The sequence below is a fragment of the Oncorhynchus mykiss genome, chromosome 19 (assembly GCF_013265735.2).
Source record: "Oncorhynchus mykiss isolate Arlee chromosome 19, USDA_OmykA_1.1, whole genome shotgun sequence".
NCBI lineage: Eukaryota > Metazoa > Chordata > Actinopteri > Salmoniformes > Salmonidae > Oncorhynchus > Oncorhynchus mykiss.
Window position 1 is genome coordinate 40,728,039 of NC_048583.1, and position 21,990 is coordinate 40,750,028.

The 21,990-nt window shown below is 44.0% G+C and overlaps 1 protein-coding gene across 3 annotated transcripts in view; it reads left to right on the forward strand.

The window, feature by feature from the left end:
• The window catches only part of LOC110497848 (reticulon-1-A), a 49,624-nt gene that overhangs the window by 20,438 nt on the left and 7,196 nt on the right, over nucleotides 1-21,990 (forward strand). Inside the window, exons 2-3 of one of the 3 annotated variants that reach the window (XM_021574279.2) lie at nucleotides 7,954-8,670; nucleotides 11,950-12,624. In XM_021574279.2, the coding sequence (XP_021429954.2) occupies nucleotides 7,954-8,670; nucleotides 11,950-12,624 (1,392 nt within the window). Of the gene's footprint in view, nucleotides 1-7,953; nucleotides 8,671-11,949; nucleotides 12,625-15,171; nucleotides 15,539-20,860; nucleotides 20,996-21,990 lie in introns of those variants that run through there. The other 2 variants (XM_021574280.2, XM_021574281.2) reach the window with 2 other exon arrangements.

Genomic DNA, 21,990 nt, shown 5'->3' on the forward strand with positions numbered 1-21,990 from the left:
TGCCCTGATGTCTGTCTGCTGAACACTTATCCTGTCTATTCCCATCATTCTGCTGCTTCGATGCCTCCAGGAGTAGTTAGCAAGCAACCGCTCAGCGCTACGTCACTGTCATTCTCTAAAGCAGCCAGCGGTGTGGAGAGAGAATATGGGCGTGTGACCCACTGCCAGGAATTAACTGCAACCAGCTCCAGAGGTCACCTCTCTTCACAGGATGTTGTATTTATGAGTCCAGAGTCCTGCCCTCTTCTGTGTAGTTAATGTGACTCAGTCAATGGTAGATTATGCTTCTGGTATTGTCAGGGGGATGGCAGAATGGGGAGAAAGGAGAGCCATAAGAGGATTATACAGTAGTAGGCTGGCTGTCAGTAGATCTATGGCTTCATGAACCCCACTGAACTCCAGACACCACAGCCACAGCTGTTCCCATCTGCTTTAGGAACAGCCTGATAATGCTCAGACATTTCATATGCTGCCCTGACTACATTCTACCTAACAGAAAATAGCCTGCTGCCATGTTGCTCTGCTTAGGATCTCACCATGTTATCGTGGGTGTAGCCTAGTGTTTAGGACATTGTGTTTTGTATGATTTATTGACAGGGACATTGTAGACGTTGTACAATACCATGAGGAAAGGGAGCAGGACCTGCAGGGAGAACAGAACGGGGGGGAAGGATGGGAAGGGACATTCTGAACGGTAGGGTACTCAGTCTACATTCTCTGTAAGAGCCTGGAAGTTCCTATTTAAATTCCTCATCCTTATCCCACCCCCTCATCCTCACCCACCCCAGCAGCTGGACTCTGCCTATTTATAGAGGCACAGCTGCCCAGTGAGAGTTGAAGACTGTAGAGCAGCTCTGGGGAGAGAGGGGAGGTGCTCCCAGCACAGTTAGTGGGGGAGTAAACTACGCTTTGCACTCAGCTGTGCAACACAGCACACATTCTAGCCATGGGCCTCACTGTGTGTGCAACTTGTGTCCAATCACTTTGCAGAAAAATGTTGGCTTGCTGCACTGTAAGTCTGATCTATCAAGTTCACGGAAACCAAATATTTATTTTCAAGTTAAGCTTAGTATTTTTGACAGTAGACACATGGATGTTAACAAAAGACTACAGTAATTTCCATCGAAAAAGACCCATGAGCACCAACATATGAAGTCATAGGAGCATATCTAATTGGGTGTCAAATGAAATCTGAAATGAAGGTATAGATAAAACATTTTTTTACTATTTTCCATCTGATTTCTTGATAAACAGATAGAAAAGTGGTCTTAGAAACCTTTTAAAACTTTCTGGTAGATGTTATCAGAAATACATTTAAACATAATAATGTTGGCGTTAAGACCCCTGCCAACTAATATCAACACGTATATTTAGTTTTGGAGAAATTGTTTACCTTCTGTAAGTTTAGGAAATATTGCCTTGTGCTTTGTAATTCCGTTACCAAAAACCCAGATATCTTTAAGATATTTTCTCATTTCTCTCCCTCATGAGGAGGGAGTATACTGAAAGTTCACAGACGTATGAAGTAATGGTAAATCTACCAATTTAGTTATAGTGATTTAACTGATATCAATGTTGTTTATCAATTATGAAGTGATTGGCAACGGAATTACCCAAAAATCAGTAACATTATTTCTGCAAATGAATTGGCTATAATGGGAAATCATAATAGTACCAAACTAGTTGGGCCACCTGCTACTGTCCTCCCTTCCACCTGCTACTGTCCTCCCTTCCACCTGCATACTGTTATGTTCTGCTCATACCTGTTTTCTTTGTCTTTCTGTTGTCTAGGGGTCAAACCAAGAGTGTTAAAATAGTCTGTCTGGACAAACTCACTCACTCACTCACCAGTTAATGTCACCTGTCCCAGTTCTTACTGACACCTCTCCCATGAGCCCCCTCTCTTTCCATTTACTGTATCCAGCATCCTCGCCCACTGAGAACCGACCAACAGCGGATGTCCATGGACGTTGAAATGTTTCCATTTGGTCAGTCCATGCCTGTTAACATCCACAGATTGACCAGACTGGACCAAATCTGAACCTATCATATACAGTGCATTCAGAATAAAAAAGTAAAACATGTTTGCAAATGTATTACAAATAAAACACAGAAATACCTTATTTACATAAGTATTCAGCCCCTTTGCTATGACTCGAAATTGAGATGATTCAGATGCATCCTGTTCAGATGCATTCAAATGCGTTCAAATTCAGATGCATCTTGTTTCCATTGATCATCCTTGAGATGTTTCTACAACTTGATTGGAGTCCACCTGTGGTAAATTCAATTGGTTGGACATGATTTGAAAAGGCACACACCTGTCTATATAAGATCCCACAGTTGACAGTGCATGTCAGAGGAAAAACTTAGCCATAAGGGCGAAGGAATTCTCAGAGACAGGATTGTGTTGAGGCACAAATCTGGGGAAGGGTACCAAAAAATGCCTGCAGCATTGAAGGTCCCCAAGAACACAGTGGCCTCCATCATTCTTAAATTGAAGAAGTTTGGAACCACCAAGACTCTTCCTAGAGCTGGCCTCCCGGCCAAACAGCAATTGGGGGAGAAGGGCCCTTGGTCAGGGAGGTGACCAAGAACCCAGTGGTCACTCTGACAGAGCTCCAGAGTTCCTCTGTGGAGATGGGAGAATCTTCCAGAAGGACAACCATCTCTGCAGCACTCCACCAATCAGGTACAAAATTATCTATATCTACAGTACAGTAAAACGAGTCCTATGTCAACGAAACCTGAAAGGCCGCTCAGCAAGAAAGAAGCCACTGCTCCAAAACCGCCATAAAAAAGCCAGACTACGGTTTGCAACTGCACATGGAGACAAACATCGTACTTTTTGAGAAATGTCCTCTGGTCTGATGAAACAAAAATAGAACTGTTTGGCCATAATTGGGCGGCAGGTAGCCTAGTGGTTAGAGCTTTGGACTAGTAACCGAAAGGTTGCAAGTTTGAATCCCCGAGCTGACAAGGTTCAAATCTGTCGTTCTGCCCCTGAACAAGGAAGTTAACCCACTGTTCCTAGGCCGTCATTGAAAATAAGAATTTGTTCTTAACTGACTTGCCTAGTTAAATAAAGATAAAATAAAAAATAATTACCATCGTTATGTTTGGAAGAAAAAGGGGGAGGCTTGCAAGTCAAAGAACACCATACCAACTGTGAAGCACGGGGGTGGCAGCATCATGTTGTGGTGGGTGCTTTACTGCAGGAGGGACTGGTGCACTTCACAGAATAGATGGCATCATGAGGGAGGAAAATTATGTGGATATATTGAAGCAACATCTCAAGACATCAGTCAGGAAGTTAAAGCTTGGTCACAAATGGGTCTTCCAAATGGACAATAACCCCAAGCATACTTCCAAAGTTGTTGCAAAATGGCTTAAGGACAGCAAAGTCAAGGTATTGGAGTGGCCATCACGAAGACCTGACCTCAACCCCATAAATAATTTGTGAGCAGAACTGAAAAAGCGTGTGCAAGCAAGGAGGCCTACAAACCTGACTCAGTTACACCAGCTCTGTCAGGAGGAATGGGCCAAAATTCACCCAACTTATTGTGGGAAGCTTGTGGAAGGCTACCCTAAATGTTTGACCCAAGTTACTCAATTTAAAGCCAATGCTACCAAATACTAATTGAGTGTATGTAAACTTCTGACCCACTGGGAATGTGATGAAAGAAATCAAATCTGAAATAAATCGTTCTACTATTATTCTGACATTTCACATTCTTAAAATAAAGTGGTGATCCTAACTCTGACCTAAGACTGGGAATTTTTACTTTTACTTTTTACTTTTACTTTACATTTTCAGGAATTGTGAAATGTATTTGGCTACGGTGTATGTAAACGTCTGACTTCAACTGTATGTTGTACTGTTCTGAACTCTACTCTGCTCAGCTGTGCTGCGCTGTAGTGTATTGCACTGCACTGTGCTCTGCTACACTGTGATGTCCAAACTTGTGAAACATGATGAGAATGACATTCATATCCATAATTATTCATTTCTGTGTAGTTCAGATCAGGGACCCATGATGTAATTCCGTTACCATAATTCCGTTACCAGGTGTACATTTTTTACAAACTCAAGGTGCCATGTCATAGCTTACACCCCAGTCTTTCTGCGCACATCTTTGAATCTTAAAACGGAGCAGATATTTAAGAGTTTTTGGGAAATGTAGTTGCATAAAAACCTGAGGGAGATTTTACCTTAATTCCGTTACCAAAATTTGCATCTGTACAGTTCTTCCACTAAATTAGTTTTTGTACATTTTTCAGTGGAAATTGTTAAGTCGTCATTGTGCATAATTGTATGGTTTGTTAAACTCGAAATTAATGTTTTTTGTTTGGCATACATTTTAAAGTGAAAAAACTGAGTCAAAGCGTAAATTCAATTAATGTGAAATTGCACCGTATTGTTGGGGTACCTTTGCAATGCTCTCATGCTGTGGTAGCCTACATCTATCTTCAGAGCTCGTGCTGCTAGGCGACCTAAACTGGAACATGCTTAACACCCCAGCCATCCTACAATCTAAACTTGATGCCCTCAATCTCACACAAATTATCAATGAACCTACCAGGTACCTCCCCAAAGCCTTAAACACGGGCACCCTCATAGATATCATCCTAACCAACTTGCCCTCTAAATACACCTCTGCTGTCTTCAACCAAGATCTCAGCGATCACTGCCTCATTGCCTGCATCCGTAATGGGTCAGCGGTCAAACGACCTCCACTCATCACTGTAAAACGCTCCCTGAAACACTTCAGCGAGCAGGCCTTTCTAATCGACCTGGCCGGGGTATCCTGGAAGGATATTGATCTCATCCCGTCAGTAGAGGATGCCTGGATATTTTTTTTAAATGCCTTCCTAACCATCTTAAATAAACATGCCCCATTCAAGAAATTTAGAACCAGGAACAGATATAGCCCTTGGTTCTCCCCAGACCTGACTGCCCTTAACCAACACAAAAACATCCTATGGCGTTCTGCATTAGCATCGAACAGCCCCCGTGATATGCAGCTGTTCAGGGAAGCTAGAAACCATTATACACAGGCAGTTAGAAAAGCCAAGGCTAGCTTTTTCAAGCATAAATTTGCTTCCTGCAACACTAACTCAAAAAAGTTCTGGGACACTGTAAAGTCCATGGAGAATAAGAACACCTCCTCCCAGCTGCCCACTGCACTGAAGATAGGAAACACTGTCACCACTGATAAATCCACCATAATTTAGAATTTCAATAAGCATTTTTCTACGGCTGCCATGCTTTCCACCTGGCTACTCCTACCCCGGTCAACAGCACTGCACCCCCCACAGCAACTCGCCCAAGCCTTCCCCATTTCTCCTTCTCCCAAATCCATTCAGCTGATGTTCTGAAAGAGCTGCAAAATCTGGACCCCTACAAATCTACAATCTGGACCCTTTCTTTCTAAAAATTATCTGCCGAAATTGTTGCCACCCCTATTACTAGCCTGTTCAACCTCTCTTTCGTGTCGTCTGAGATTCCCAAAGATTGGAAAGCAGCTGCGGTCATCCCCCTCTTCAAAGGGGGGGGACACTCTTGACCCAAACTGCTACAGACCTATATCTATCCTACCATGCCTTTCTAAGGTCTTCGAAAGCCAAGTCAACAAACAGATTACCGACCATTTCGAATCTCACCATACCTTCTCTGCTATGCAATCTGGTTTCAGAGCTGGTCATGGGTGCACCTCAGCCACGCTCAAGGTCCTAAACGATATCTTAACCGCCATCGATAAGAAACATTACTGTGCAGCCGTATTCATTGATCTGGCCAAGGCTTTCGACTCTGTCAATCACCACATCCTCATCAGCAGACTCGACAGCCTTGGTTTCTCAAATGATTGCCTCGCCTGGTTCACCAACTACTTCTCTGATAGAGTTCAGTGTGTCAAATCGGAGGGTCTGCTGTCCGGACCTCTGGCAGTCTCTATGGGGGTGCCACAGGGTTCAATTCTTGGACCGACTCTCTTCTCTGTATACATCAATGAGGTCGCTCTTGCTGCTGGTGAGTCTCTGATCCACCTCTACGCAGACGACACCATTCTGTATACTTCTGGCCCTTCTTTGGACACTGTGTTAACAACCCTCAAGGCAAGCTTCAATGCCATACAACTCTCCTTCCGTGGCCTCAAATTGCTCTTAAATACAAGTAAAACTAAATGCAGGCTCTTCAACCGATCTCTACCTGCACCTACCCGCCTGTCCAACATCACTACTCTGGACGGCTCTGACTTAGAATACGTGGACAACTACAAATACTTAGGTGTCTGGTTAGACTGTAAACTCTCCTTCCAGACCCATATCAAACATCTCCAATCCAAAGTTAAATCTAGAATTGGCTTCCTATTTCGCAACAAAGCATCCTTCACTCATGCTGCCAAACATACCCTTGTAAAACTGACCATCCTACCAATCCTCGACTTTGGCGATGTCATTTACAAAATAGCCTCCAATACCCTACTCAACAAATTGGATGCAGTCTATCACAGTGCAATCCGTTTTGTCACCAAAGCCCCATATACTACCCACCATTGCGACCTGTACGCTCTCGTTGGCTGGCCCTCGCTTCATACTCGTCGCCAAACCCACTGGCTCCATGTCATCTACAAGACCCTACTAGGTAAAGTCCCCCCTTATCTCAGCTCGCTGGTCACCATAGCATCTCCCACCTGTAGCACACGCTCCAGCAGGTATATCTCTCTAGTCACCCCCAAAACCAATTATTTCTTTGGCCGCCTCTCCTTCCAGTTCTCTGCTGCCAATGACTGGAACGAACTACAAAAATCTCTGAAACTGGAAACACTTATCTCCCTCACTAGCTTTAAGCACCAACTGTCAGAGCAGCTCACATATTACTGCACCTGTACATAGGCCACCTATAATTTAGCCCAAACAACTACCTCTTTCCCTACTGTATTTAATTTATTTATTTATTTTGCTCCTTTGCACCCCATTATTTTTATTTCTACTTTGCACATTCTTCCATTGCAAATCTACCATTCCATTGTTTTACTTGCTATATTGTATTTACTTTGCCACCATGGCCTTTTTTTTTGCCTTTACCTCCCTTCTCACCTCATTTGCTCACATCGTATATAGACTTGTTTATACTGTATTATTGACTGTATGTTTGTTTTACTCCATGTGTAACTCTGTGTCGTTGTATCTGTCGAACTGCTTTGCTTTATCTTGGCCAGGTCGCAATTGTAAATGAGAACTTGTTCTCAACTTGCCTACCTGGTTAAATAAAGGTGAAATAAATAAATTAAAATTACATGCCGTACTGGACATGCTTTACTCTAGGTGGCAAGTCACACAGAAAAGGACAGGGTACAGTAGTGTGTGTGTGTGTGTGCCTCAGTGACACAATCGGCCATCTTGTCAGAGGAGATTTACGAATACAAACGAGAGATGTGAATGAATACAGAGCCCTTCCCCCGCACCTCACTGTCTGAGGATTAAGAGCTGGCAGGATGAGTTTTGGGGTTTGAACAATCCGCCTTTGTCCCGCTCAGGGCACAAGTGCCCTCTGTTAGTGCTGCATCACTGATCTGCACCGCCATCTCCCAACTGATTCCCATACTCTCCCCACAATCCCACACGTCTCCACTATCAAGCCTGGCGTACACAAATGTAACAATCTTGTTATTGCCAATTTAACAGTTTATTGGAACTGTTCAACAGTTGATTGTAGAACTTGTTTTTAATAATTTCACCTCTGACGCAGCAGTTTCATATTTGCACCAGTTCACTGTTGACAGAATTATCAATGACATGTTATGCCTGTTATGCCTGTTATTGCCTGTGACGCTATCTTCTGCCTATTTCATCTATCCACTTTTCTATACTTTTAAGTTTGCCTAATCCAATTGTCTCTAAGGTCTGTGATTTAAATCCAATGTCCATCTTCTCTTTTTCTGCTTCTAGGTGATGCCATGTCTGACCTTTTCAGGAAGCCCATGAGTGATGATGGTGAACTGTACACCTCACTCCTGTCCAATCAGAGCTACCCCTCAGGCCAGGATGCCTCTTACCTGTCTGATGACCTGAAGCGTTCCTCTGACCACTCCTCCCAGGACACCTTCGACTCCTACGGCATCTTTGATTCCCCCCACACCAAGATGACCACTGACCTGGTTGATGTGATGCCCAAGTCCCTGCTGGGTAGCTCTGAGTTGAAGACGGAGGCCTACAACTACATGGATATCAGCCATGGTGATGACGTCCACAACCTGAGCTGTCCACAACCAGCACCCCTGCATAGTCTGGTGGACACCGGGCTGTCTGGCCTGGACTCCCTGGGAGACTACATGGATAAGAGCCCTGCAGGACACGAGGAGGAAGAGGAGGAGAACCTGGGACCGGCGCTGGACTCCCACTCCTTCCCTTACGTTGAGGAGCCTTCTGAGGATGAGGAGCTGTCTGACTACCGCTCCTACCGCAACCTGGGCACCCCTCAGACCGCTAGCCCTGTGAAGATCATCCTGACCGAGTCCCACCCACCTGCTGCCCCCAAACCCATCCTCCCACAGGCAAACGTGTCTGACAACATCCTCAGCCTGGGCTTGCAGGGCGTCCCCACGGTTACGCTCTCTGAGCCAGAGGACGACAGCCCCGACTCATCCCCCAATGCATCCCCAACAGGTACCTATCGCCCACGCACTCCCACTGTGTCCTTGTAAGTTAGAGTTCACCATAACCATGGTCTTGGTCTTGGACTATGGTTTAATGACAATTTATGTACAGTATTTCAAGTGGGTAAAAAAAACACATTTAGATGTAAGTATTTTCTTTGTATCTTATTCAGATCCCCATTAGCTCTTTCTGAAGCAGCAGCTACTTTTCCTGGTGTCCACATAAAACATGACATAATACAGAACCTCAATAGACAAGAACAGCTCAAGGACTGAACTACATACGTTTAAAATAAGAACCCCGAAAAGTTAGATTGACAGCTGCACACATTGCTGACAGCTACCAACACATCAGTACATATACATATGCCAAACATGCTGACAACACCGTTTGCGTTGCATAGTAAATGTACACGCGCATGTTATTCAATCATCTCATCTAAACTGCTCGCGCAGGTCAATGGGTGTCTTCGTTGCCAGGGGCTGAAATATAACTTGGTTTTATTTTATATGCTTGACGCACTGCAAGTCCAGCCTCTCCCATCGCCTGGTTGTTTTTTTAGGAGCATATACAGTTGAAGTCGGAAGTTTACATACACTTAGGTTGGAGTCATTAAAACTAGTTTTTCAAACACTCCACAAATGTCTTGTTAACAAACTATAGTTTTGGCAAGTCGGTTAGGACATCTACTTTGTGCATGACACAAGTCATTTTTCCAACAATTGTTTACAGACAGATTATTTCACTTATAATTCACTGTATCACAATTCCAGTGGGTCAGAGGTTTACATACACTAAGTTGACTGTGCCTTTAAATAGCCTGGAAAAATTTCAGAAAATGATGTCATGGCTCTAGAAGCTTCTGATAGGCTAATTGACATCATTTGAGTCAATTGGAGGTGTACCTGTGGATGTATTTCAAGGCCTACCTTCAAACTCAGTGCCTCTTTGCTTGACATCATGGGAAAATCAAAAGAAATCAGCCAAGACCTCAGAAAAAAAAGTCTGGTTCATCCCTGGGAGCAATTTCCAAACTCCTGAAGGTGCCACGTTCATCTGTACAAACTATAGTACGCAAGTATAAACACCATGGGACCACGCAGCCGTCATACCGCTCAGGAAGGAGACGCATTCTGTCTCCTAGAGATGAACATACTTTGTTGCGAAAAGTGCAAATCAATCCCAAAACAGCAGCAAAGGACCTTGTGAAGATGCTGGAGGAAACAGCTACAAAAGTATCTATATCCACAGTTAAACAAGTCCTATATCAACATAACCTGAAAGGCCGCTCAGCAAGGAAGAAGCCACTGCTCCAAACCCATCATAAAAAAAGCCAGACTACGGTTTGCAACTGCACATGGAGACAAAGATCATACTTTTTTGGAGAAATGTCCTCTGGTCTGATGAAACAAAAATATAACTGTTTGGCCATAATGACTATCGTTATGTTTGAAGGAAAAGGGGGAGGCTTGTATGCCGAAGAATACCATCCCAACCGTGAAGCACAGGGGTGGCAGCATCATGGTGTGGGGGTGCTTTGCTGCAGGAGGGACTGGTGCACTTCACAAAATAGATGGCGTCATGAGGGAGGAAAATTACGTGGATATATTGAAGCAACATCTCAAGACATCAGTCAGGAAGTTAAAGCTTGGTTGCAAATGGGTCTTCCAAATGGACAATGACCCCAAGCATACTTCCAAAGTTGTGGCAAAATGGCTTAAGGACAAGAAAGTCAAGGTATTGGAGTGGCCATCACAAAACCCTGACCCCAATCCTATAGAAAATGTGTGGGTAGAACTGAAAAAGTGTTTGTGAGCAAGGAGGCCTACAAACCTGACTCAGTTACACCAGCTCTGTCAGGAGGAATGGGCCAAAATTCATCCAACTTATTGTGGGAAGCTTGTGGAAGGCTACCCGAAACGTTTGACCCAAGTTAAACAATTTAAAGGCAATGCTTCCAAATACTAATTGAGTGTATGTAAACTTCTGACCCACTGGGAATGTGATGAAAGAAATAAAAGCTGAAATAAATCATTCCCTCTACTATTATTCTGACATTTCACATTCTTAAAATAAAGTGGTGATCCTAACTGACCTAAGACATGGAATATTTACTAGGAGAAAATGTCAGGAATTGTGAAAAACTGAGTTTAAATGTATTTGGCTAAGGTGTATGTAAACTTCTGACTTCAACTGTACCCATGTGTGTTACGAACCAATGTTTATTTTCCTGGACAAATTAGCTAGCAACAGTAAGCTAGCTAAATGTCCATGAATGTTTCATGTGTGTTTCGACCTGTCCGCAAATGAATATAGTTGGTTCACAGTTGGTTTTGATATTTTAACCTGCGCATCATGAGCGTGTCTGGTGGGGGACAGACAAAAGCAACACTTAGACGATGGCACACGGAGACGCATAGGCAGTGCCGCTTTGGCAACATGTTATTTAGGTGAGATAGGGTAGAGACTTTATGTTTTTAAGCAACTTTTGCTGTTTGCTTGAGTAATTTGAGATCATGGCTTTATTAATACTCTGCATTGCCTTGAATTCATTCTGGATTTGGGGACTGTGAAAAGACCTCTGGTGGCATGTCTGGTGGGGTAAGTATGTCTGTCAGAGTTATATGTAAGTTGATTATACAGACAGTTTAGAAATTTGAACACTAATATTTCTCACAAAAACAAGAATTGATGCAGTCAGTATCTCCTCTACTTTGGGCCAGGACTCTTGAGATTAAACCTCTGTGTATATTGAAGGGAAAAATGTGCTACTGTGTTCTGGGCCAGTTGCAGCTTTTCTAGGTCCTTCTTTGCAGCCCTTGACCATATCACCTTGCAATAGTCAAAATTAGATCAAACTAAAGCCTGCAGGACTTGTTTGGTCTAAGACTTGTTTGGTCACAGACAGCCCTCTCATCTTTACAACAATTTAATCAATATGCCTTGACAATTTACAGTCTAAGGTGACACCAAGAAGTTTAGTCTCCTCAACTTGCTCAAGAGCGACATCATTCATTACCAGATTCAGCTGAGGTCTTGCATTTAGGGAATGGTTTGTACCAAATACAATGCTTTTAGTTTTTGACTATCCACACATTTCAAAACGGAATGCAAGCTTTGTTTAGGGTTGCAGTGATTTCACTAGCTGTGGTTGAATCATCAGCGTACATAAACACACAGGCTATGTTTAATCATAAAAGGACATAAAAACATGTTAATGATGCATTCAATGTCTCATATTAGTACTATAATTCGGCTCTCTTTCGTTTTTTTTCTCTATCTCTGCAGAAAAAGAATCCCCTTCCCAAGACCTGTTCACGTCTGTCCCCAGCAGCAAGCCGACCCCGGGATCCACCAAGGCCAGTGAGCAGGACGTCAGCAGTGCAGAGTCTGGGGACTCTGAGATAGAGCTGGTCTCTGAGGAGCCCCCCCTGAGGAGCCCCCCCAGCACCAAGTCCAGTAACAACCCTTTTGAGCAGTCTCCCAGCAGCAAGGGAGGTTTCAGCCAGGCTGGCAACCCCTTCGACAACCCCCCCAGTGCCAAGGGACCCACATCCTACAGCATCCTGAGGGAGGAGAGGGAGGCTGAGCTGGACAGTGAGCTCTTCATTGAGTCTGCCAATGAGGAGAGCCCCAAGAGAGAGGGGTCCGGCCCCAAACAGGGGGTCAACACCCCTTCACCTCTGATCCTCACCGCCGCGTCCCCCGCCCGCTCTGCCCCAGAACTGGTCCCAGCAGAGCCTGTGACGAGCTCCACCATTAAATCATCCAATGAAAAGAGCAAGAGCCCCATGAAGATGGAGGAGGATCGCCCAACTAAGCCCAAGCCCCCCATGGCCACCGTGCCCCCGGAGGTGAGGTCCGAAAAGCCCCTCCTGGACGACAAGCACGTCACTGAGGGGAAAGGAGACCTGGCTACACCTGCTGCGCCTGTCTTTATGGAGGGCTTTGACAAACAGAAAAGTAAGCCTTGTAATTCATTAACTCGTCTGTTGATTCATAATTTGTATGTTATTTCTGGAATCGTGCTGCCCATGATGAACCCTGCATTTCAACATACAATCTGTAGTGATAAACCTACCTACTGTAGTCACACTATTATCCCTCCTTGAAGCCATGTTGTCTTCATAACTTATCTTTCCTTGTTGCAGTTGTGTTGCATCTGCATTATATCATCACAACACTACAGAAATTGCTCAACCAGCTTATGGAACAGGTAGTATGGTATCTGTTGGTGCATTTGTGTGTCAGTGGAGGATCCAGTGGCTGTTCGGTTGCTGTGTTTTAACACCAGTAACTGCACGTTTTTAACCAGGCTGTTGGTATGACTATGGAATCCCTCTCATACAGCAAGCAGGTTGTTCACGTACTGTTTTTACTGCCCTGAGTGTGTGACGCACCAGAAGAGATAACACGGAGGGTCATGGTGTGTTGTTATAGTGCCTTTGTTGACAAGGTCAGGAAATGAAAGTGTTGCTGTGAGACGGCAGATTCCGTGGTGGGTGTGAGCATCGTGGATTATGAGCTGCTGCATGATTTCAAGATCTGCTTCCCTCTGGTGGTTGGCTGCAGTTACAAAACATGTCTGAGAACAGCATTTTTACGATGATAATCAACAAAGGATGAGCCTCTCTCTATTCTGCGTCATTGAAGGTATCATAACTAATCCCTCACTCTCATATAGGATTTTTAGACACAGCCTTGACTCTCTCTTCCAAATCCCGAACAGGCCATCTGTCTCCTAACACCCAGTACCATCATCATGTCAGGAAGTAACTCAGACAGACATATCATCACAGATCACGCCAGAGATCACGCCAGCCAATTTGCACCACATCGAGACAGAGTTCTTTGTGTGTGTTAAGCCGGACATTTTGTGTTGGCACTTATTATTTGTCTTTCTTCTGTTTGCTTCTTTTTCATCCTTCTTGTAAACGGTGGATTTATGTAACCCTGTGATGTCAAATCTGGAACACAAGCATCGACTTAAGCTTAGGCGGATTCACTTCATGTATGGCTAGATGCAGTGATAGAAATATCACATTTCAGTTATTCTATGGTTCTTCAGCTGTCACGGTTCAACATCCACCTGTGGTTGTAACTGCTGCTCTTTTCTTCCGTTGGGGAGAGTAAAGAGGAGTGGAAACATTAAGGATGTGCTTGAGTAAAAGCCCGATGCTCCCCTCCTCTCCTGGTGTTTACAAACAGACACACACAGAAGGTTCTCGAATTCCTAAAAGCAGGTCAACCCATTTGATGCAGTTGATATTCCTCCACCACTAGGTGGTGCAGGGCACCATAGACTATAATGCTGGAGAGAAGACAAGCAGAGCAGACATCATGTACCACAGCCTGTGCAGCTCCACAGCAGTTGCCATGGCAACACCTTCCTAGGGGGGAGCACACAGCACAGGCTCATATATTTTTTAAGGTTGCAGTGAGCAGAAGGTGTAACAGGGACGTCGACAGGGCTGTCTGGACACAGACTGACTGTACCAATGTCACTGAAATAGAGGGGGTCAATGTTTATAACATTATAAATCATGAGGATATGTTTATTCTCTATCCAAGCCCACAGACACTGTTTAGACATGATACTGTCCGTTGCACACAGCTCGTTACATGCCTCCAAGCATCACTGTGAGTCCATAGCTGTTTGTCAGGCCATTTGCCCTGATAATGCATCCTGGTGGAAAAACCTAAAGCACAAGCTGAACCACAGCCTGAATGCAGTAAACCTAAAAGAACATTGAGGGCTGTACTGTAGGCTACAGTGTGATGGTTATGAATTATTGAAAAGACCATCACTTAGACTGTTCAATATTTAGTGAGACGTATTGAAAATAACTCCAGTATTTGCGTGATATTGACTGCAAACGTAAACATTCTTTGTACCAATCATACAAAGGGCAGAGGAGTTGACTATTTGCCAGATGATTCATTGGCAACGCTAGGTCCATACTCCAGCAGTAGCCTATAGAATCCTCAGTTCCTAACACAAAACTCTGTTTATAATGATGAATGTACACACATGCCGTCTGTTGTGAGTCTGGGTTCTGTGTGTGTTTCATAGGTGTGTTACATGTGGAACGGTAGGTTGACCAGGGTGTGTCATTGTTATCACTCTCCCAGTCTGTGGGCTCTGTGGGAGAGCTGTTTTCATGGCGGAGATTCTTTTTTCTCTATGCTGTAAAAGATGACGTCAGATGTTTTTACATTGTCATTTCAACCTGGCACTTTATCTGTAAATTATCTTATATACAATATGGATCATGATAAAACTAGCCTGGGGGTGGGATAGGATATATGCCGATTTCCGACTGAGCTTCATCAAAGGGCATGTTGGTTAACTCTTTCACTGCCAATTCCCCATGCCCAACGCCCTAGTCTGCTTTGAGAATCAGGATCAGCACGGGAACTTTTATTGTGAAATAGTGCTTGCCTCCCCTTTCAAGAAAAAGACTACCCCCCCCCCCCTCCCCTCCCCTCCCCAGGCACTAAATCATTGCATGGATGATTTGCTGCAGTAGCAACTGTGGTGTTGTATTTACAATTCGATCACTCCCTCTCCTCCTTCTGTTCTCGCCAACACTGTTCCACAGCATCAGTCTGTGTGCTCTGCGAGCCAACCAGTACCTTGAAAACCTTGCCTCCCTCCCTCTCGTCTCCGCATCTCTCCCTCATCTCATCTCATCCTTCCAACCATTCATGCCATTGTGGGATGACTGAGTGAGTCAGTGGCACAAGAAGAGGAAGAGCTAGAAGAAAACAGAGAACTGAAAGAAAGGGAAATCAGGGAGATAACTGATCATCAGCATGCAGTCCACTGCAGACGGTACCAAGAAGGAGTGCTCCTGGAGCAGCTGGAAAGGCCAGGGTACTGATGCATTTGCTGTGTTTATTGTGTGTATCTCTGTCTGTGTGTTAGGAGTGTGTATCTAGGCTGTGAGTGGTGAAATTATGTATGTATGAGGAGCATGTGTATTTATGCTTCTAGTGCAGCTGTAGTTTGTGTGTGTGTATGAAAGGGGGATGTTGCATGTATGGTTGTGGGGGGTATCCATGGTGTGTGTTAGTCGAGGCCTGGGTGATCAGGCTGAGCTGTTTACCTTCACCAGGGGGGTGACAGCAGACACGCCCTGATCACGCTCTCTCTCTCTGCCGTGTGAGACAAAGGGCAAAGGTAGGTGTGAGACGTAATGATGAATGTACACACACATGCTGTGAGCCATCTGTGTTGTGTGTCTCTGTTCTGTGTGTGTGTGTGTGTTTTTATATGTGTGTTAATGTGAAGGGTGTGTCATTGTTATCACTCTCCCGGTCTGAGGGCTCTGCGGGGAAACTGTTTTCAGAGTCTTTGAGTATTTTGTGTGCGAGGCTGTCGGAGCATCCGGACAGCACTGACAGACTGTCTCCATGGCAACCAAGGCGCACCCATCCTGATTACATCAGTCTCATCCATCGGCTGCCAGGGCACTTTGCAGCTACTGGGAGAGAAAAGCACAGCCTCCGTCTGTCTCTTTCTCCATCATGGTGTGCATTAGTCTCACCTCTGGGTTAGGAAGAGAGATGGGAGGAGAGAATGGTTTCCCTTCCTCCTCCCTGCCTTTCCAACTGGCTGTAATTTTCTATGGCAGCCATGTTTATTATACTGTATTGTGTGTAAGATGGAGATGGAGTTGGTTGGTCTGCCTTTTCCACTTCAGGTGTTCATGCTGGCTTGGAGGGACAGTAATAATCCCCAGGGTCTCTACAGACCAAAGAGCTTGGCAGCAAGACTCACCCATGACTGTACACTCAAGTCAGTACCTAAGTGAGATATAACCTAGGCCTACTACCATTACTAATGATTCACTGTGCAGAGTACCATCCACATATTATCCTTCACGTCCTTGTACTATATCAAAATGTGCCACTGAACACCTTATGTTTGGTGTTGATGCATGAAATTTGGTGTCAACATAATGTCTAGACAGGCCACATTGACGTTTTAAGATTGATAGATAATGACATAATACGTGTCAATTGAAGTTGGGATTTTAAAATGATGTTAGCATTTTTGTATTTTTGAAATACATTTCAGAATGAAATTGTTTAAAAGCATATAATATTGTTATTGGACCTGTTCTAAGCCCAAATATGCCAAATATATGATTTGTGAACTAGAGCTGTTTCTGTATCATACTATATATTTTAGTCTTTGGACACATGGGGTTACTGTTTTTTTTACACATGCCACAAACCAAGTTATGTAAATACTTGTTGAGATATATATACACACCTACTCATTCAAAGGCTTTTCTTTATTTTTACTATGAACTATGAAATAACACATATGGAATCATGTAGTAACCAAAAAAGTGTTAAACAAATCAAAATATATTTGAGATTATTCAAAGTAGCCACCCTTTTTTCCCTTTGCAGCTTTGCACCCTCTTGGCATTCTCTTAACCACCTTCATGAGGATTGCTTTTCCAACAGTCTTGAAGGAGTTCCCACATACGCTGAGCAGTTGTTGGCTGATTTTCCTTCGCTCTGTGGTCCAACTCATCCCAAACCAAATTTTGGTTGTGGTCGGGTGATTGTGGAGGCCAGGTCATCTGATGCAGCACTCCATCACTCTCCTTGGTCAAATAGCCCTTACACAGCTTTGAGGTGTGTTTTGGGTCATTGTTCTGTTGAAAAACAAATTATTGTCCCACTAAACGCAAAGCAGATGGAGTGGTACATCGCTGCAGAATGCTGTGGTAGTCATTCTGGTTAAGTGTGCCTTGAATTCTAAATACATCACTGACAGTATCACCAGAAAAGCACCCCCACACCATCACACCTCCTCCATGCTTCACGTTGGGAACCACACATGCAGAGATCATCCGTTCACCTACTCTACGTCTCACAAAGACACGGAGGTTGGAACCAAAAATCTCAAATTTGGACTCATCAGACCGAAGCACAGATGTCTATTGCTCGTGTTTCTTGGCCTAAGTAAGTCTCTTAGGGGTTTCTTTGCAGCAATTTGACCATGAAGACCTGATTCACGCAGTTTCATCTGAACAGTCGATGTTGAGATGTGTCTGTTACTTGATCTGAGGTGCAGTTAACTCTAATGAACCTATCCTCTGCAGCAGAGGTAACTTTGGGTCTTCCTTTCCTGTGGCGATCCTCATGAGAGCCAGTTTCATCATAGCGCTTGATAGTTTTTGCAACTGCACTTGAAGAAACTTTCAAAGTTCTTGAAATGTTCCGTATTGACTGACCTTCAGGTCTCGAAGTAATGATGGACTGTCATTTCTCTTTGCTTATTTGAGCTGTTCTTGCCATAATATGGACTTGGTCTTTTACCAAATAGAGTTTTAAAAAAAAATAAATAAATAAAAAAAGATAATTTCTGCATACCACCCCTACCTTGTTAAAACACAACTGATTGGCTCAAACGCATTAAGAAGGAAAGAAATTCCACAAATTAACTTTTAACAAAAGTTGGGGCTCCTGAGTGGCGCAGCGGTCTAAGGCACTGCATCTCAGTACAAGAGCCATCACTACAGACCCTGGTTCGATCCTGGGCTGTATCACAACCGGCCGTGATTGGGAGTCCCATAGGGCCCACAATTGGCCCAGCGCCGTCCGGGTTAGGGGAGGGATAGGCCGTCATTGTCAAATAAGAATTTGTTCTTAACTGACTTGCCTAAATAAAGGTTAAATTTAAAAAACAAGGCACACCTGTTAATTGAAATGCATTCCAGGTGACTACCTCATGAAGCTGATTGAGTGAATGCCAAGAGTGTGCAAAGTTGTCATCAACCTTTGGCTACTAACTTTTTTGGTTACTACATGATTCCATATGTTATTTCATAGTTTTGATGTCTTCATTATTATTCTACGTTGTAGAAAATAGTACAAATGAAGAAAAACCCACAAATGAGTAGGTGTGTCCAAACCTTTGTCTGGTACGGTATATGAAAACAATATTGAAAGAAATCCACACTCTCTCTCACACATACACCCCTAAAGTCCATGCAGTATTTGCAAATCCATAGAGACTGGAGGGTTAAGCATTTTACGTTTTCTCTCCTCAGAACTTAAACATGTTCAGATCTTAATAATGTTTGGTATATAGATTGTCTGGACCAATATATAAAAATCCACACACTCCCCCCCCTCTCTCTCACACACACCCTTAGAGTACATCGGCACGTTTATGGAGTTATTTTATCAGTTTGTTTCTCTGTCAGATCTTAAACATCTGGACCGCTGAGTGTACAAAACATTAGGAACACCTTCCTAATATTAAGTTGCACCCTTTTTTGTCCTCAGAACAGCCTCACTTCATTGGGGCATGGACTCTACAAGGTGTCAAAAATATTCCACAGGGATGCTGGCCCATGTTGACTCCAATGCTTCCCATAGTTGTGTCAAATTGGCTGGATGTGCTTTGGGTGGTGGACCATTCTTGATACTGTTAAATGTGAAAAACCCAGCAGCGTTGCAGTTCTTGACGCATCCGGTGCGTCTGTCACCTACTACCATACCCCGTTCAAAGGCACTTAAATATTTTGTCTTGCCCATTCACCCTCTGAATTGCACACATACACAATCCATGTTTCAAGGCTTAAAAATCCTTATTTAACCTGTCTCTTCCCATTCATCTACCCTGATTTGAAGTGGATTTAACAGGTGACATCAATAAGGGATCGTAGCTTTCACCTGGTCATGGAAAGAGCAGGTGTTCATAATGTTTTGTACACTCAGTGTATATAAAAACAATATCTAAAGCAATCCACACGCACTCACACGCATTGATGTCTGTGGTATGTGTGGTGTGCTTGTGAGAGTGGGAGAGAAAGAGGGAGAATGCTGTAGCAGGCCTCACTTGCCATTGACTTGCATTGGATTTGCTTACACTGCATGTACTCTAGTGGTGTGTGTGGAATATATATATATATTATTCTGATCACTTTAACATCTATTCACTGGACTTGGTTCATGAAATGTGTTAAAACCCCATGTGTCCAAAGACTACATGTAGTACAATATCAAAAACTCACATTGTAGACAAACACTTTGGCCGATTTATTATTATGTTTTTCAGATTTGTCCATTAGTAAGCTCAGAGATTGTATTTACTAAAGGAAATGATCCGTTATGGACATGAATGGGTTAATAAAAGGGCATTTAACAAATTATTTGAAGCGGTCTCGTTCACCAGTAGCTTAGGTTTTGTTTAAAAATAAATGTTGATAAGCAGATCATTTCTCGGATGGAGGTATTTTTTCAGTGAATAAAAAAAACATTGTCGCTTGTTCCAGACTTGATTCCTAAATTGAGTCGTGATCTGACATTTTTAAACCTAATTCAGCCATCAGACTCCATTTACCCTTTTTATAGTGGGATTTAAACCTTGTCATATTCTATCAGCTACGTTTAGAAACTCATTCACACCATGACGTACAGTCTGTTGTTTTGACTAATGCCTGCCTCCATGTTTAAACGGCCCTTTGTCCTTTTGTGTTGAACTATAAAGGGAGTGGCTGGGTGTGTGTTGGGGAAGACAAAGTTTGTGTCCCTCATTCCCCAGATTCAGACAAATCAAGTGAATCTGATTCTGTTTTCCAGGAAGTGCTTTCACTCTCGCCCGCCCTCTCTCCATCTCTTTCTTTCCTTGCTTCCCCCCTCCTCTCTCTCTCTCTCTGAGTGGAGGGGGAGAAAATGGAGCACCGTAGCTATGGTAACTGCATCAGGCAGGCGCTCACCAGATCCTCACAGAGCTGAAGCATTTTAATAGAGCAGTATATTTCAGGTAGCATCTTTCATCCTCAGTATACAGTCCTATAACACCTTCACAGACCTTGCAGATCTGCTGCGATGCCCACTCACAAGATGCTATACTGCCAATGAAGTCACATGCTGCGGGCTATTGATAAGATAATAAGTAAATGATCGGAAAGAACTCCATCTTCTTGCCTGGTGGAAGGAGATACCCATCCACCATTTTAAATCGGATACAGTCTCCTTATTTTGGTCCTTGCTTGGCAGTCTTTGTCATTTGTCAGTGGGGCTGTGCTTTAAAACCAGGGTATGAAAGAGCTCACAGAGAGAGAGAGAGTGTGAGAGAGAGTGTGTGTGTGTGCTGGATCGCAGCTCAGCTCTCTGGCAACCGCTCCCCTTAACGCCCACCCTCCAGTCCTCCTGCCTAGACCAAGGATGATTAGCCTGCGTGCTTGTGGCCCCTCCCCTCCCCGGCTGAGAGGAGGGGGGGTAGTCCCCCTTCAGTGCTCTCCTTTTGTCTGTGGATAAAGCAGCTGCCTCTTTCCCTGTTCAGCCATGGGAGCCGCAGGTCAGTACACACTTCTACCGCACTAGCTAAAGCTTTTCTCTCTTTGTGCAATCTGTAGATCAGATCACAAGGCACGAGGCACATTTGCTGCTGTTTGTCAAGTCTCTCCGGCGTTGCTGTCCTTGCCTGTCTGTCTTACAGCTGCTTTGCTTGGTGCGTGTGTGAATGTGTGTGTGTTTTTGTTGTTGAGCATCTCCATTACAAGCAATACTGTAGATAAATGGAAAATCATAGCGAGTGGGTTAGTGACTATTGTTACTGGTACTTATTGGTACTTGGTTTAAAGGGAGTGGCACTCAGTCAGATATATAGAGGTAATCCAGCCTGATTGATTAGAGTTATTGATTACAAGGACAGAGGTCAGTCAGTATTGGTTATTGAGGGCAGCTCAACTGACTTGCTGACTTGGGCAGATGATTATGGGGAAATGGCAGAACGTGCCTAGCATTGCACCTGTCACCCACAGAGAGGAGGTAAAACGAGTGTCTTTCAGCACCCTGTTTTAGAACGCCTTTTTTTCATCCATAGATGCCTATGGTAGAAAATAAAGATGGCTGTCATTTCTGTGCTGTTCACAGCTCCACGGCTAAAATTAGTGCATGCGGGCAAGTAGGCAGGAGGGCGTAGGGAGGAAGACACCCAGGGGACCCAGCAGTGTTTTACTCCTCTCTAGAACAGGAGCACAAACTCTCTGGAACTGACTTTTTCTCCTCGTAAAACAGAGGGCTTGCAGGTGTCACATCAACAGCTGGCTGCTGGATTTACACTGAGCCATAGTCACTGGAGGAGACAGCTCACTAATGTGGGTGAACCAGCCACTGTTCTCATGGAAACAAGCCTGTGTTAACAGCCAACATAGGAGAGGGCTTTATGGGTCACCTGAGTTGAGCTGGAATGGTGCACTGACTAGGCCTGATCCAGGGGTGATAAACCTGTGTCATCTTTGTTGGGGGCTGAAAACGGATGCTCTAAAACAGAGATAGCAGGACATGGCA